At 37.8% G+C, this 14,026-nt stretch overlaps 1 protein-coding gene across 7 annotated transcripts in view; it reads right to left on the bottom strand.

Moving 5' to 3' along the window:
• The window catches only part of PTPRZ1 (protein tyrosine phosphatase receptor type Z1), a 125,686-nt gene that overhangs the window by 25,070 nt on the left and 86,590 nt on the right, over positions 1 to 14,026 (bottom strand). For 4 of the 7 annotated variants that reach the window (XM_071733747.1, XM_071733745.1, XM_071733744.1 and 1 more), the window contains exons 11-13: positions 12,515 to 12,558; positions 6,499 to 10,072; positions 2,774 to 2,918 (exon numbers count right to left, since the gene is read on the bottom strand). In XM_071733747.1, the coding sequence (XP_071589848.1) occupies positions 2,774 to 2,918; positions 6,499 to 10,072; positions 12,515 to 12,558 (3,763 nt within the window). The remainder of the gene's footprint in view (positions 1 to 2,773; positions 2,919 to 6,498; positions 10,073 to 12,514; positions 12,559 to 14,026) is intronic. The other 3 variants (XM_071733750.1, XM_071733749.1, XM_071733748.1) reach the window with 2 other exon arrangements.

Genomic DNA, 14,026 nt, shown 5'->3' with positions numbered 1-14,026 from the left:
AGAAACTGGAACTTGCCCCTCTTGGTAGTTTTCAAACCATTTAACAAACCTTTTGCATATTAAACAGTCTTTTTGTATATTCACATTAGGAGGCAATAGTGGAAACAACTAAATGCATTGTTCACTCAAATACCCACAACAGACCAATGAATTTTTTGAGTACTGTTGCCAAAGGAATATAGAAAAACTCCATGTAAATCTAAACTTTTTATGAATATTAATAAATTAAAATAATTGGCTCACATAAAAAGAAAGCATTATGAAAAGAAACATCAGCAGCTTATATCAATTACTTCAAAATTAAACAGATCTAACCATAAAAATGCTTATAGAGTTTGTATTAGTATTCTCAAGGAATAAGCTGCATAGCAGTACTGTTAATATTCTAATTGAAAAAGTCATGAGGGTCTCAACATCTTTGGAAGAGAAACACAAAGTCCTACCTACAATATGTACAGTTTATATTTCATTGCTCTGAAGCAGAAAACACATTACTGGTGTTATCAAAATGCCAAGAAAATTTTTGTGAGGATTAACAAAAAAAGACCTCCGTATTTTATTTTGTAGTACACAAGAAATACAGAAAAGATTAAATCCAAGTTCAAGAAGATATTACTGCTAACAGGATTTTTGTTTGATTTTGAAAGCCCTATGTTACAGAATTGTTCATTCCCAGAGAAAGAATACAAAATGAACACAATGTTATTTGACAAAAACAAGCTTGTAACGTGTAGGATTACTAGAACTGCACTGTACAATCTGGATCTTAAAATGCATGGTGTTGTTTGGCAAACAGATTTCAAACACTATTTAGCTTCAGGCCAGTAACCCTTTGGAAGATGGATATGAATGTTCATGTTGTGTAACATTAATGACAGGAAAAGGTGCTCAATATAAAAGTGGTTAGCTAGAAATCCTGTGATGGACACTGTAATCATCCAACTAGACATAAACTGAGAAATAAGTTGTGTGATTCTATGGCCATTAAGTACTTTTTTTTAGAAAAAAACAGGAATCCCGCTGAAAATTCATTGTTGAAAAGTGTCTTTTATCATGCCAGAGGCTCTCTGACTCACTGGAACGCTTATGTGGAGCAAAAGAAGCTTGAACTCAGTTTCTTAAAACACAGTGTGTTCAGGTTTTCAGGAATGGAAAGCAATCTGTTCCCATGTGGGACATAACCTGCTAGGCCAATTAAAAAGAAAAAAAAAGTGTCATGAGACTAGAAGATAAGTCAATAAGCACAACCAGAACACCATAGCCTAAAGATTACAGTAGTCAGTAGCTTGGAAAGAGCAGTCTGGGGTCTAGTTCCTGGTTCCCCAACATTTTTATATATTTTAGATTAAGCATGATTGGGCAGGAAAAAAAAGCAGAGAAAACAAGCTCCAGAAGCATCTGCAAGATGTTTGGGCCTGTCTTTGCCCTTGTTTGTACATCTCCTGGAAGATTAAGGTCCTGTTTCTTGCTGCAAGTTTACACTTTAGCATTGCAGAACCAGTAACAGGATCAGGTTCACAGAAATCACCAAACACAAATCTCCAGAAAGTTTTTGCAACTTATTTCTCCCTTCTATGTTTTCTTCCTGGCAAGTCTGCACACTTGAGAAAGTGCTGGGGTTCTGTATGGATTTTGAAAGCCCTATGAAGAGTTTAAACAGATGTGTCCTTAGGAAGACCTCCTGGCTTTACCTAGAACCAATGAAACAGAGCAAAATGCTTAAGTACTGCCACATACTGTCATATGGCCAACCAGATTCCTGGTATTCTTTTAGCTCAGGTCCACTTGCATTTCTTCACATAAGACCTGACACAGTTTGGGGTTAGCACAGAGCAAGACCATGCCCACAAGGTGATGTAAATGCAGCCACTCTTGTTCTCACCCCCTCTGACAAGAGATTTCAGCTGTACAGAAGAAATCTGTGCTACTGGTCTGTTTTATTTCAAAGTATACAGTTTTTTGCACTTAGTGATTATTTTATTATGATGTTTTATATCAAACACTTCTCTTTAGCCTAATTCTTTTTTCTTAAAGTCTTCTCAACCTACCAGGTCACAGAGAAACAGTTCCATCAGGGAACCTGAATGTGTGTACACATGCAAACCATTAGTCACTTGGTGCATGTTTTGAAAGGCTGGGGGCAAATTTTGTTTCAGAGAAAGGCAGAATGAAAAAGTAGAACAATTTTTAAATCACAGATCTTAAGTATTACTCAGTAAGAAATCTTAAAACATTTATGCTATTATACTATCTCGTTTCTGTCTTGCAATGTGAACTACAGCACACTCCTGCAGTCCTGTACACTTACTGAATTGCTTATTCACAGAGTCCTGCTGAAGAGCATAGATTCTAATCCTAAATTGACAACTGTATTTTTTTAGCTGTTAGAGGACTGGAAAGATAGGAAACAAAATCATGACATGCTATTTATTTTTTTTATCTCCCCCCCGTTCTTCCCAGTGCTCTGCTAAATTACTCGTCTTCTAGGCATTAATAATCACAAGGAATTTAACTAAAATATCTCAAAATGGAAATAAACTATTTCCAATGGTTCAACTTTCTGCAACCAAAAAGAGCTGTAGCTGAGCATTTTGGACAGAAACCACCCCATTTTGTCAGCTTGCAGCACTTGAAGCAATACAAAAACGTGGCGAGAGACCAAAACCTGTCTCCGTCTTGTAAAGCAGTTCAGTAATGTCAGCCACATTTTTCAAATAAGAGCTCTTTGGAACTGAAAAAAACCCCAAACCAAAACAACCAAAAAACAACTTACCTCCAGTATATGAGAATACCCACAAGAATCACTAGACAGATAAAAGTCAGGGCTGATACGACCACAAGTGGTATAACTGTCTTCTTCTCTGATTCCAGACTCTCAGCTAGACCAATACGAGACTCATGGCTACTATTACTTGCCTCTGCAGTCAGAGAAAATTGAAACAATCCAAGTTTAAATACTGACAAATGCACAGCACGAGTGAATGTGTCTTATAATTATGAGTCTACTTAATATTACTTACCTCTATGTTTTACTATGTACCACAGAAAGTATATCATTTGCAAACCAGCTTACAGAAAATAAGCAGACAGAGGGTAAAGCAAAGTGTTCAAGCTTATGTGATTCAGCCTTCCAGCAGTGGAGACTTCTCTTTGTAAGAATAGCAGATTGTTGTTAAAATATAGAAGAAAGCTTTTTATTTTCATCTGTGTATTAGCTGAAAGCCAACTGAACTAAGGAATCTAAATATATAATATAGGAATGTGTAAAGAATACTTAGATATTATTAAACTGTCATTCATATAATGCAAACCACTTCTTTGACTAAAATATTAACAGGAAAAATTTCTTAAAATATTTCCTATGTGCTTGCTGTGTTGCATGTAAGCCTTTTGTATTTTAATACATTTTCCACTCTGAAATTTGCCTTACAGATTCATCCTGCTTCCATTGCATCCAATTGCAGGACTTTCTCCTGGATCCATAGTAGAACCAGAATGAAATTTCCTACCTCCACCCCTACATGTTATCAAATTATATATGAGATGTTATCTAGATTTCACATTTCTGCCAGCCCTGTAATGCTGGATGACAGAAATATTTGGGCACGGGAATCTGTACGACTAATTTTTTTTTCATTCTATGCCATCTACTGTGATCTGCAACCATTATATGAGTTAAATCAGAGAAAGAAACACTTTTGAAATTGTTACAATTAAACTCAGGTTTTCTAAAAATGCTTTCTGCTTTTATGAACATTTCTAATTTAATCAATATTCTGTACGGGAGAAGAATTTTGCTGTCTAGAAATCAGCTGCAGTCCTTTCAAGGGACCTATTCTACATGAATAAAAAGCTTTCAGACAAAGGGGAGGAGGGAATGGAGTTGTATCTGGGGGAAAAAAAAATTATATGAAAGTACATGTGCTAAATACAATGTCAAAAACCAAACAGCTTCACCACAGTACAGATTTCCAGGCATCTCTGCTTCCATTTTCTTGAGTTTAGGGGCATTCAGGGCTTTATATGCAAAAAGTTCTAGGCTCTGATCTTGCAAGCATCTTCTTGGTTTTAGTTCAGGTACTCAAATACCCCAACCAACCACTACACTTCGAATCCTGTAGCTTAGTGTACAAAGTGATAGCAGGGACAAGTCGCTTCTGAAAAATGTGTCCCAGTTTGTGATGAGCAGGCTAACATCAGTGTTTCCTGCTGAGTTCAGAAGAAACCACATGTATGCACGAGAGATCAGAATATGATCCCTTTGAAGCATTCGTACTTGCTTATCCAACTATGGACTAATTTACAGTGTAAACCCCAGTTTTATCTGGGTGGTGAGATGGTTCCTTCAAACTGCATGACCAAGTCCTAACAACATTTCTTCTATGGGGAACAAAGAGCAGGATTCTTCTGTAACAGTGGGTTTCTTGCCTACTTGGCCATCTCTCCAATGATGGCAGGTGAAAAGGCAGTCTCACCTATAATAGATTGCTTTGCTCCCTAATAACTGATGTGTTTGGATTCTTTGTATCAACAGAGGTTGAAAAGTTTGGGAAGCCATAGAGGTCTTCAGGAGAAAGCCCTCATTCAAAACAAGCATAAATATGAATAGAAAACAGCAAAGACTGGGAAAGTTGCAATATTTTTTTTCTGTACTGGTCAAAACAAGAAGGCATTTCATCAATTTCTGGTGGATTCAGTGTAATGTGTAAGTTCGTTCTCAGCTGAGGAGGTGGTGGGGCTTTTTTTTGTGTTTTTGTGTTTTGGTTTTGTTTTTTTTTTCTTTGCTTTATAATTGAATTAAAGCCAAGATGTCTTTGATTTACAGGACACCATGTTAGACATACTCACATTCAATCTTCAGTTTATTAAAAGACAATATTTGGCATCATTTATGGAAAAAATAACGTACATGAAATGATACTGTATAATGTCTTTCAATAATATCTAGAAGACAAACTCTAAGTCTGTTATACTACTACTTCTCCAGTCATGTATAATTCTTTCTGAATTACTAGCAGTAACAATTCAAATGACACCCACTACATAAACTATAAATCTCTTATAGTAACACTCATTCATACTAGTAATATGAGCTTTGAAATACTGATGTTATTTTTGTTGATTTTTAAAGAAATGTTACGTTAGTTACATAATACAGTAACTACTTACCTACCGAAGTAATTCACTTATTGGTTCAGTTTTATAACACCTACCTTGTTAGGACTCCTGTTAATTTCAGGATGTTTTCTACTCTACTTCAGAATGTTTTTTTAAATTTTATTTCAATTTTTATGTTCTGTATTTCACATTCTATTAGTCCCAACTGCACAGAGCTGCTATTTACTGTCTTTTCAAATTAGTATTCTGTTTCTCACAAGTAATAATGACCTCGTGCTTAAGTGTGTATTTGTAAGACTGAGCTGAAAATTTCATTCTTTGTGAATGCCATTCTTTTGTGGATTAAGTTGGATTATACTGCCCTCTGCAGATGCTGTGAGTACTAAGTGGAAGGTAAATTATTAAGTAAAACACTGATTTAACCTCAGTTTTTGGAGTGATGTTTTTCCTCAAACAACATAGGTATTGTTTCTGACTTTATTCTTGGATTTTTCAGTACTTTCACAAGAAGCCATGCAAATCATATGTCTGGAAATACGAAGTTTTGAAGTTTTTCACAATGTATTTTTAAATAAAAAAGGGAAAGCTTTGGATTTATCAGGTTTTTACCTATGTGAGGTTTGGTTTTTGCCTTCTAATATTCTTGGAATCACAAATTACAAATACTCTCACTTAATTTAAGAGGAATAAATAGGAAAATTGTACTAAATATAAATAGGTAGAGGATTATCTGACCTCAAGTATATATGCAAATCTGGCATAAAAAGTCTGCATCTCACTAAAATCTGAAGGTGGCATACAGAGGAAGAATGAAAATCAATGCTTTTATGAGTTAAGATGAATCAGATTCAAACTGAAGCATCTTCTTCCTTGCTCAATACATCTTAGAAATACAGAACAAAACACATGGAGGAAATGTGCTGCTGTAAGTTAAAAAACAGAGTCTCAGAGGTATGTTTCCACTGGCAGAGATGGTTTCCTCTGGTGTGTTTCCATAAGGGCATCACTAGCCTTTCTACAGAAAACTTACGTCCCCTTTAAACTTTTAAAACTAAAATTAAACAATTAACATTGAAATAAATTCTGGTTTTGTGTCATGCACCACCCAAGTTCTGCTGACAGTACACATATATCCAAAAGCAGAGCATGAATCTTCTTAGGAAGAATATTTCAGGTGCAGTTTTAACTAGCCAGAAGCAGCATTCCCAGGATAGCCAGCTCAGCATGCACCCCCTATTCCCCAATGCTTTCTTAATTACACCCACTGGCACTATTATGTTCTCTTCTTATTATAGGCAGATAAACCTTCTCATTCTCTATTGCACAAATGTATCCCCTCACAGCTTTCCATGATACTCATTAGACTTATCCATAACTAACCTGCCTCTGAGATGTTGAATACTGATGAGTGCTCGCTAGTAACAGATGAGGCTGATGAGAGTGATGATCCAGGAGTTAATTCTGAGTTACCTGCTTCAACTGCCCCTTCAGTGTCTCTCTCATTAAGGTCAGGAAAACTGAAATCTGTTGAAGTTTCATTATCATTAAGGCTATCTGAGGTACCTTGGCCAGAACCACTTTCTTCATCACTTGTAAAAACAGCCCAAGACTTAGACTCTGATGCCTTTTGCAATGGTACACTAGGAGTTTGAATGTGGTTCTCCAAAACTGTTGGGTCGTTGTACTTCTTGGGTATCATGCTTGCTGCCAAAGTTGGTACGGATGTAGAATTACGTCTGTCCATGTCATGGTTTATCTGACTGTCTGATGCAGCAGCTGAAGTTTTATCTTCTTCTTCAGGTTTCTCAGAATTTGAACTTATAATTAGGTTACTCTGATCCTTGTTATTGTTTACCTCTGTATTTTGTTCCTCTACTACCATATCCTGAGCTTCTCTATAGGAAGTGCATGAGATGCAGTTACTTACAGGGAAGCCATCATCATCATATTCATCGTAGTCATCCTCAACTACAGAAGGCCACAAATCAGTACTGGACATGATACTGGGAGACAAGCCAGAAGATTCTCTAGAAGGAACCAGCAAGCTACTCAAAGTTACAGGGATCTCACTTTTGGAAGGAACAGCCGTAACAGAAATATGTACATTTGGTAAAGGAAGAGTGTGATGAGCGGACACGTCAGGATCAGAAACAACCGCAGGCATATGAACAGCATCAGAACAAAGTGTAGAACTTGAAGACACACTGGCAGTCTCACTTCTTTCAAAAACACTTGGAGAGATATGGCTGTCTGCAGGAGTAGCTACATGTGGCAATGTGTCACCTGTTAGGGAGGGAGTTGTTACGGCATTTGTTGCTTGGGGGGGGAAGGCATTTGTGTTTGCTGAACTGGTCAGCTGGAATAAAACATCGCTACTCTGCAATGAAGGCACAACCTGCTGAACATCTTCACTGTCAAACAAAGTAGATGAAACATATTCCTCACTTGCATAAGAAACAGATAGACTTTGAAGTGATGCTGTGGGCTTACTAAAAGTGTTTGACAATATATCAGCAACAGAAGGTGCAGATGTAGAATGCAGCACGGCTTCAGTTGTAGCAGAACCTGGTGCCATTTGATGCAGTGTTTGGTCAAATGTAGAACTATCTTTATGAACCCTGGAGCTTTCAGCCAATATTGGATCACTAGGCACAGCTGCAGCAGCGTTAAGCAGAGTGCCATTGCCAGAAGATTGGGAGGATTGCAGTAATGCTTCATTATTTAATGCAGCTGAGGTCTCATAAAAGTATGACTGTGTCGAGGATAACAGTTTGCTATAAGCGGGGGCAGAGAGAGCTTGATCTGAGCTTGCACTAAGCATAGGCTTAAGCAAAGTGTCACCAAAGGCTGGAGATGTGACATGCAAAGGCTGAACGGAAAGCTGATTTTCTGTAACTTTACTAATATCATGATCAAATAACTTAGTAGTAGGAAAAGCAAGAGAGACTGGCAGGATTCCCTTTGTGCTAGAAACAGGAAGTAGGCTTTCTGGCAGAGCCATATTCTGCTTAACAACATCATCATTAGAAACAGATGTAGAAAGTTCAGGTATCACTTTACTTTCAGCGCTGGAAGTCAGTTCACTTAAAGAAGAAGAAATTTGCAGTTCTCTCTCATCTCCATATATAACTTCACCTTTTTGAAGCATCTTATTAACATCACTAAACCCAGATGATTCATACGTAATTTCATCTACAGAATCAGAGGAAGAAACGTTAAGTACTGGCAAAGTATCTGTATCAGGCAAAAGGGACTCACTACCAGAGTATGCTTCAGACCAATCCATATCACTAGACAGAGAGTGCGTAGGCTGCAGCAAAGTATCAGCTTGTGATATTACAGAAGAAGGTTTATGCACCAGTACATTGTTATAGCTGCCAAATAAAGGACCTCGACGGAATATGTCAACAGAATCATGCACGAGTTGTGCGGAGTCATAGGACACAGTAAAGCTTTGGAGGGAGCCCACATTACTAGACAAAGCATAAGGAAGTTCAGACACTGTAGATAGTACATGCATATTTAAATCACTGCTGGATGGTTCAACTTGAGAAAATATGTGAGTTCTATTATGATCAAATACCAGTGTCTCTGAAGCAGCACGAGTAGTCTGATGCGACACCACATCAGCGTATTGAGCAAGGCTTGGCTGTATTAATGTATCACCCTCTGCCAATGTCAAAGAAGCATGCAAGGACACCTTATCACTTGCAACAGCTGGAGTAGCACTTTGTGGAAACATCTGAGAAACTTTATATAGACGATGAAACATTTTACTACTGGAGGAAGCAGAGGAAAATGTAAGCAAAGGTACATCATCATAGGAAGACAGGGTGGGTTCAAACGACACATCAACACTGGGAAATACAGGTGTAGCATGCAAGGTCACATCACTATCTGATGCAGCAAGGGTAGTGTCGAGCATCTGAGAGTCAAACAATAAAGGGGTGACTAGAGGAAACACTTCACTACTGTAGGAAGGTTGAAGAGGTATCTCACCATTATAGACTGGTTGAGTTGTCTGAGAGAGTACCTCACTGGCAGCAGAAGCAGAACCATATTCTCCAGAGCTTGAAGAGACAGAGTGAGGTGATAATTCAGCAGAGGAGAAAGCAAAGGTAGAGTAATGTGGCAATTCTAAATCCGCATCTGAGGTGTCTTGTGAAACCACTGGGCTGCTGGAATAGGGCACTGTGGCTGCCTTTGATCCCTCTACATGAGCATCAGTGTAACTGGTCTGAGACAATTGCCTGCTATCCGATGCATCAACAGACTGAGCTGTCAGATCTGTAGCATTATGAAACCACACGTTTCCATCAGTGGAAGTAGTATGTCTTGGAGGTTCATCAGAGCTTGAGGGTGCTGCACCTTCTGAAAAATACTTAATGAAGCCTTGGGAAAGAACGTCATGAACGCTTGTATCTGGGCTTCCTGAAGGAAGAGTGTCTTCCTGGGAGTTCTCCTCTGTAACCAGATTTGCTGAAGTGGTAAGACCCGAACTCCAGAAGTCATCAGATTCCTGATGAGGTTTAAAGGGAGGCAATAAGAAGTCTTCATCAACATGGCCAGTAGTGGTTATTCTTGTCGGTTCAGTGCCTGAAGAAAGGTATATGTATTCTTCTTCTACACCTTTGGTGGAGTCAATGCGTTGAGGAGGAATTCCAGTACTTGTTCGGGATTCCAAAAAATGATCTTCCTCTTCTTTTGAAATTTCACTAACAGGTGAAGAAGTAGGGTAATAAACTGCTTTGAAAACATCCTTACCATGCAATTCTTCTCTTGTTAAGTATCTATTTGATTCAGCTTCATTGGGTTTTGTTCTCACGTTTTCTTGACTGTAGCTGGATGTAGTCATCTGGAAATCTTTCCTCCTTATTTGGTTTACTATACTGTCAGTTCTAGCAATCACTGCAGTTTCTTCATCCACCTCTGTTTCCTTTTCCTCAACTTCATCCTTTGAAAAAATATCATAGTCGAAGACAATTAAAAATGTTTCATAGACACTACTCAACCAAAAACCAAACCTGCAATAATACATTTTCCTGGTTCCATAGAAACAAGAGAAGCCAAACATGCCAGCAGTTGAGAAGACTGCTGATCTTAAAGCAAGATATTTAGCTTCAAGGACAGGTATCCTCTTGCCACTTCAAAAAATTACTTATTGTCAATGCAGACAAAAAAAAATCCTGTTTCACAACAGTTTCTTAAATGTTGTCTTTTTACTGTTTGAGAGACAAAACCCACTCACAGTATTTATTGCTTTATTTAAAAAGATCTATCTCTTTCCTAATAAGATGCATTTGTTCATGTTGCACAAATCCATGAAGAAAATGGTTTTCCCATCAGAATATCTAACAGATTTGCACTAATATCCTGATGTTTATTAATTTTCACAGTAACTGAATTTGCAAAATATATTTATGACCTGTTGTTAAATCTGCTGAATCTTCAGTGTTTTCTGGAAGAAGATTTCAGGATGGTCATCATGAGTGTCACAGTTTCACAAATGTTGTGAGTGATAGTTCCTGTTATGAGCCTTTGTTTGATGAATATGAATAATACTTTGTGAAAAAAAAATGTGTTAGGGTTTTGACTTTGAAGGACAGATCCAAAAAGAAAAAGAAAAAAAAAGAAAGAAAAAAAAAAGTTCATGCCTAAGTACAATCATGATTTAGGCAGGCTTTGAGGATCCAAGTTCAAGTCCTTTTGTCCCATCTCCAACTTTCTCTGTCTCAAATCATAAAGTGTAATTTGGAAGGATCTAACTTGCTCACCAAGCACTTTTGTTTTGACTTAAACACATCAGTGCCTGCAGCTCCATGCTGTGCCCTTACCTATAGCTGTACTACAGCCAAGCCTGTCTGAGCACAATGCTGAAAATTAGATATGAGAGATTCCTTGAGTTTCTGAAGGGGGCTGATTTTATAGGCATACATAGCCCTGAGAGACACCAGCAGGACAGAATCTCTCACAAAATACAGTTTACAACTCACTTTTCTTTTGACTTGGTAATGTGGTGGCAATACCCATCTGTTTTTATTCAAAACCATAATGTTGTGAGAAAAGCACCCAGAAGACAGGAGTCTGGGACACTGTTATCAGTCTCAGAAATCACTGCCCAGGATAAGACAAACTATAAACTGGGGCACTCAGCTAACAGGAGGTGTCAGCTTTTATTCAGTCACACCAGAGTGAGGGCTTTAACCACAGTGCAGCCCCTTTTTCTCTGTGCCAGGAACATCCAGTGCACTTACACAATATAAGGGATGTCAGTCATGCCTCTTAGGTTTTGATTTCATTCCAAGAGCTAGATATCTAAAACTTAGGGACAGCAGCACCTAATTGTGTGTCCTCAAAACTAGATCAGACTGGACAGCCCTTTGTTTCTGAAAATCTATTTTCTGAAGTGCAATGCCTGCACTTTTAAATTTTCATGGCTTGAGTAAAAGTCAATTAACATTCATTGACACTCAGTTACTGCCCTGAGAGATGCAATATAATACTCTTACATCAACAGAAAAAAAAGCCCTATTATTGGTAACTCAGTGTCCAAAATACATAGGAGGGTAATTATATAAACAGGCAAGTACAGGCTGCCTGTTTAACTAACAAGGATTTGCCACTCGGTGAGAATATTGTGGTCATAGACTGAAACACCGAAAGAAAATTTCTGAGTGACCACTTGATACAAATGTACACCTTACTGAAAGAACTGTTTATGTTGTAAAATCTGTTTTAGAGATTGTTTAAAAATCTCTCCTTGCTAGGATGCAGGAAACCTAGTTACCACTTATGAAATATGCAGAGGATATGGTAAAAACATGAAAAATTCAGTAAAATAGAATTATATTGTACAATCTAACTTGAGTTCAACAAGGAAGAGCAAATGACCCTCCAAGAATTTTGGAATAACCCTTCAATTCAACTAACTGCATACTGTTAGCAGACACACATGAATCTCTTCTGCATACCTCCTTTCCTCCCTTACTCAGTTGATAAGTGCAAGGACTATCACAAGTAATTCCAAAATCAAACTCCTCTTTAAACAAACTAAAAAGCCTAACACAGCTTTGAGTCTACTAAATGAATGATTTTCTCAGACTTCACTCAGAGGTGACAGTAAGTAATGCCCCATTTTCAAAAATTTTTAGTGATATCCCTTACTTCTCTCTGTATCTTCAGCCCCAGAGACCAAGATAGTGAGGTATCTTTAGAGTTATCTTGGAAGAAGTATAACAGATAAGTCTGTATATGCATAAATTACATATATTTATAGAAATAGAGATAATACATGCAGTTGGTGTCATAGTTTCATAAATTTTCATAGAATATAAATTCAATTTAGTTGAAATGTATTTATTTGAAATACTATGTGAAAAATAAACAAATGCTATACCTCATATTCTTCATTTTCATTCAGTTCAGGAATGAGGTCAGCCTCTATAAAACAAAAATACAGACCATATCATCCAACATTTTAAATTCACGGAATTAAGAACTCTGCAAGGACTCAAGTGATTACTTAATACTTTTATTGAGACCCAGTCTAAGATGTTTTATGGGATTGTGTTTGAGAAGTGGCTAACCACAAAGGTTGAGGACTAGCTCAGAGTATCAACGCTCATCTAGGCAGGACACATTCAGCCACAGGAGTCTTGACTGGCCCTAATTCAATACTTCAGGTTAGATTGGATATGCAAGGAGGAAGCACATCCCAGAAAGGGAGAACCAAGTTTACAAGAATGCTTTCTATGAGAAAGTACAGTCTAATGCAGAAATACGGGAGGGAATAAAAAGGTAAGTCTGGGAGTCAAATATTTCTCTACATTTCATCTGAAAGCAGAAAGGATATTGTTGTAAAGTTGTTATACAATTTTCATTCAGCAAGTTGCTCATTTGCAACAGGTTTGGAGTTAGGTATCAAAGCAACAGCCATGCCATCATACTCAGCATGCTGTAGGCTGCCTGTCTCATCAGGACAGATGAAAAGGGACCCACACTTCCTCGTGTCCAGTGCAAAAGGCCTTTCTCAGACATCCACTCAACTTGATTTAATGTAAGGACATGAACTAATTTGTATTGCATTCCACAGAAAGTGTCTAATAAACAGGTACTGGGTGCTCTGCAAAGAACTATTCGAAAGGCTTTTGAAGCCTCTGCATTTTTCATAAATAAATAACAATTGTGAAGCAGGATCAAGAAATCAGTCTCCTATAGCCCAAGTGACAACCCTTCTCCCTAGGTTTAGAGGCAGCCTTTTGCTTTTTTTCTGTCTTTTTGGCTGAATCCAATATTGTACTTCTGATAGCAGTCAGCAAGAGAGGCTTCAAAGAAGGTTTCAAGATATGTACAAATCTCTGGTAGGAACTGGCATAGGCCTTCAGTGATGAAATCTAATACCCCTTCCCAGCATTAGCTCATTTTACTGTTCCTTTGGTCCGAGAAATGTCCATTCTTCTGAACCTACCCAAGGCTTTCTCCTAAGCAATGTTCTAGTGCCCTGTCTCTACACCACTGCTTATATGTGTTCTGAGGCTGATTTGCACTACATGAAAATGCCAGTGACAGCCTGGGGGTGATTATAGCATCAGGTGGAGCTCCATGTCTGTATTTCCTCCACAATTTCCAAATCAAGCTTTCTCAATGCATTAGAATAAAGACATCATCTTTAGACTTGTCATCCTGGGGGGACAGATGGGGACCTATAACTTAATTTGTATTCTCTTTGGTCTGTCTATACCTGTCCTCCAAAACAAATTGAGATGTATTATATGCAACATACACTATTTAAAGTTTATGACACTAACAAGCTCTGTTTTATTTGTAGGTTACAGAATGCAAATATATTTTGACTAAACAATCCTCCTCAAAAGTTTCACAAATAGTTCTTTTGCATCAGACTTCTATA

The sequence above is a fragment of the Heliangelus exortis genome, chromosome 1, assembly GCF_036169615.1.
Source record: "Heliangelus exortis chromosome 1, bHelExo1.hap1, whole genome shotgun sequence".
NCBI lineage: Eukaryota > Metazoa > Chordata > Aves > Apodiformes > Trochilidae > Heliangelus > Heliangelus exortis.
The sequence above is the reverse complement of the archived record's forward strand: the minus strand, read 5'-3'. Positions and strand labels throughout refer to the sequence as shown.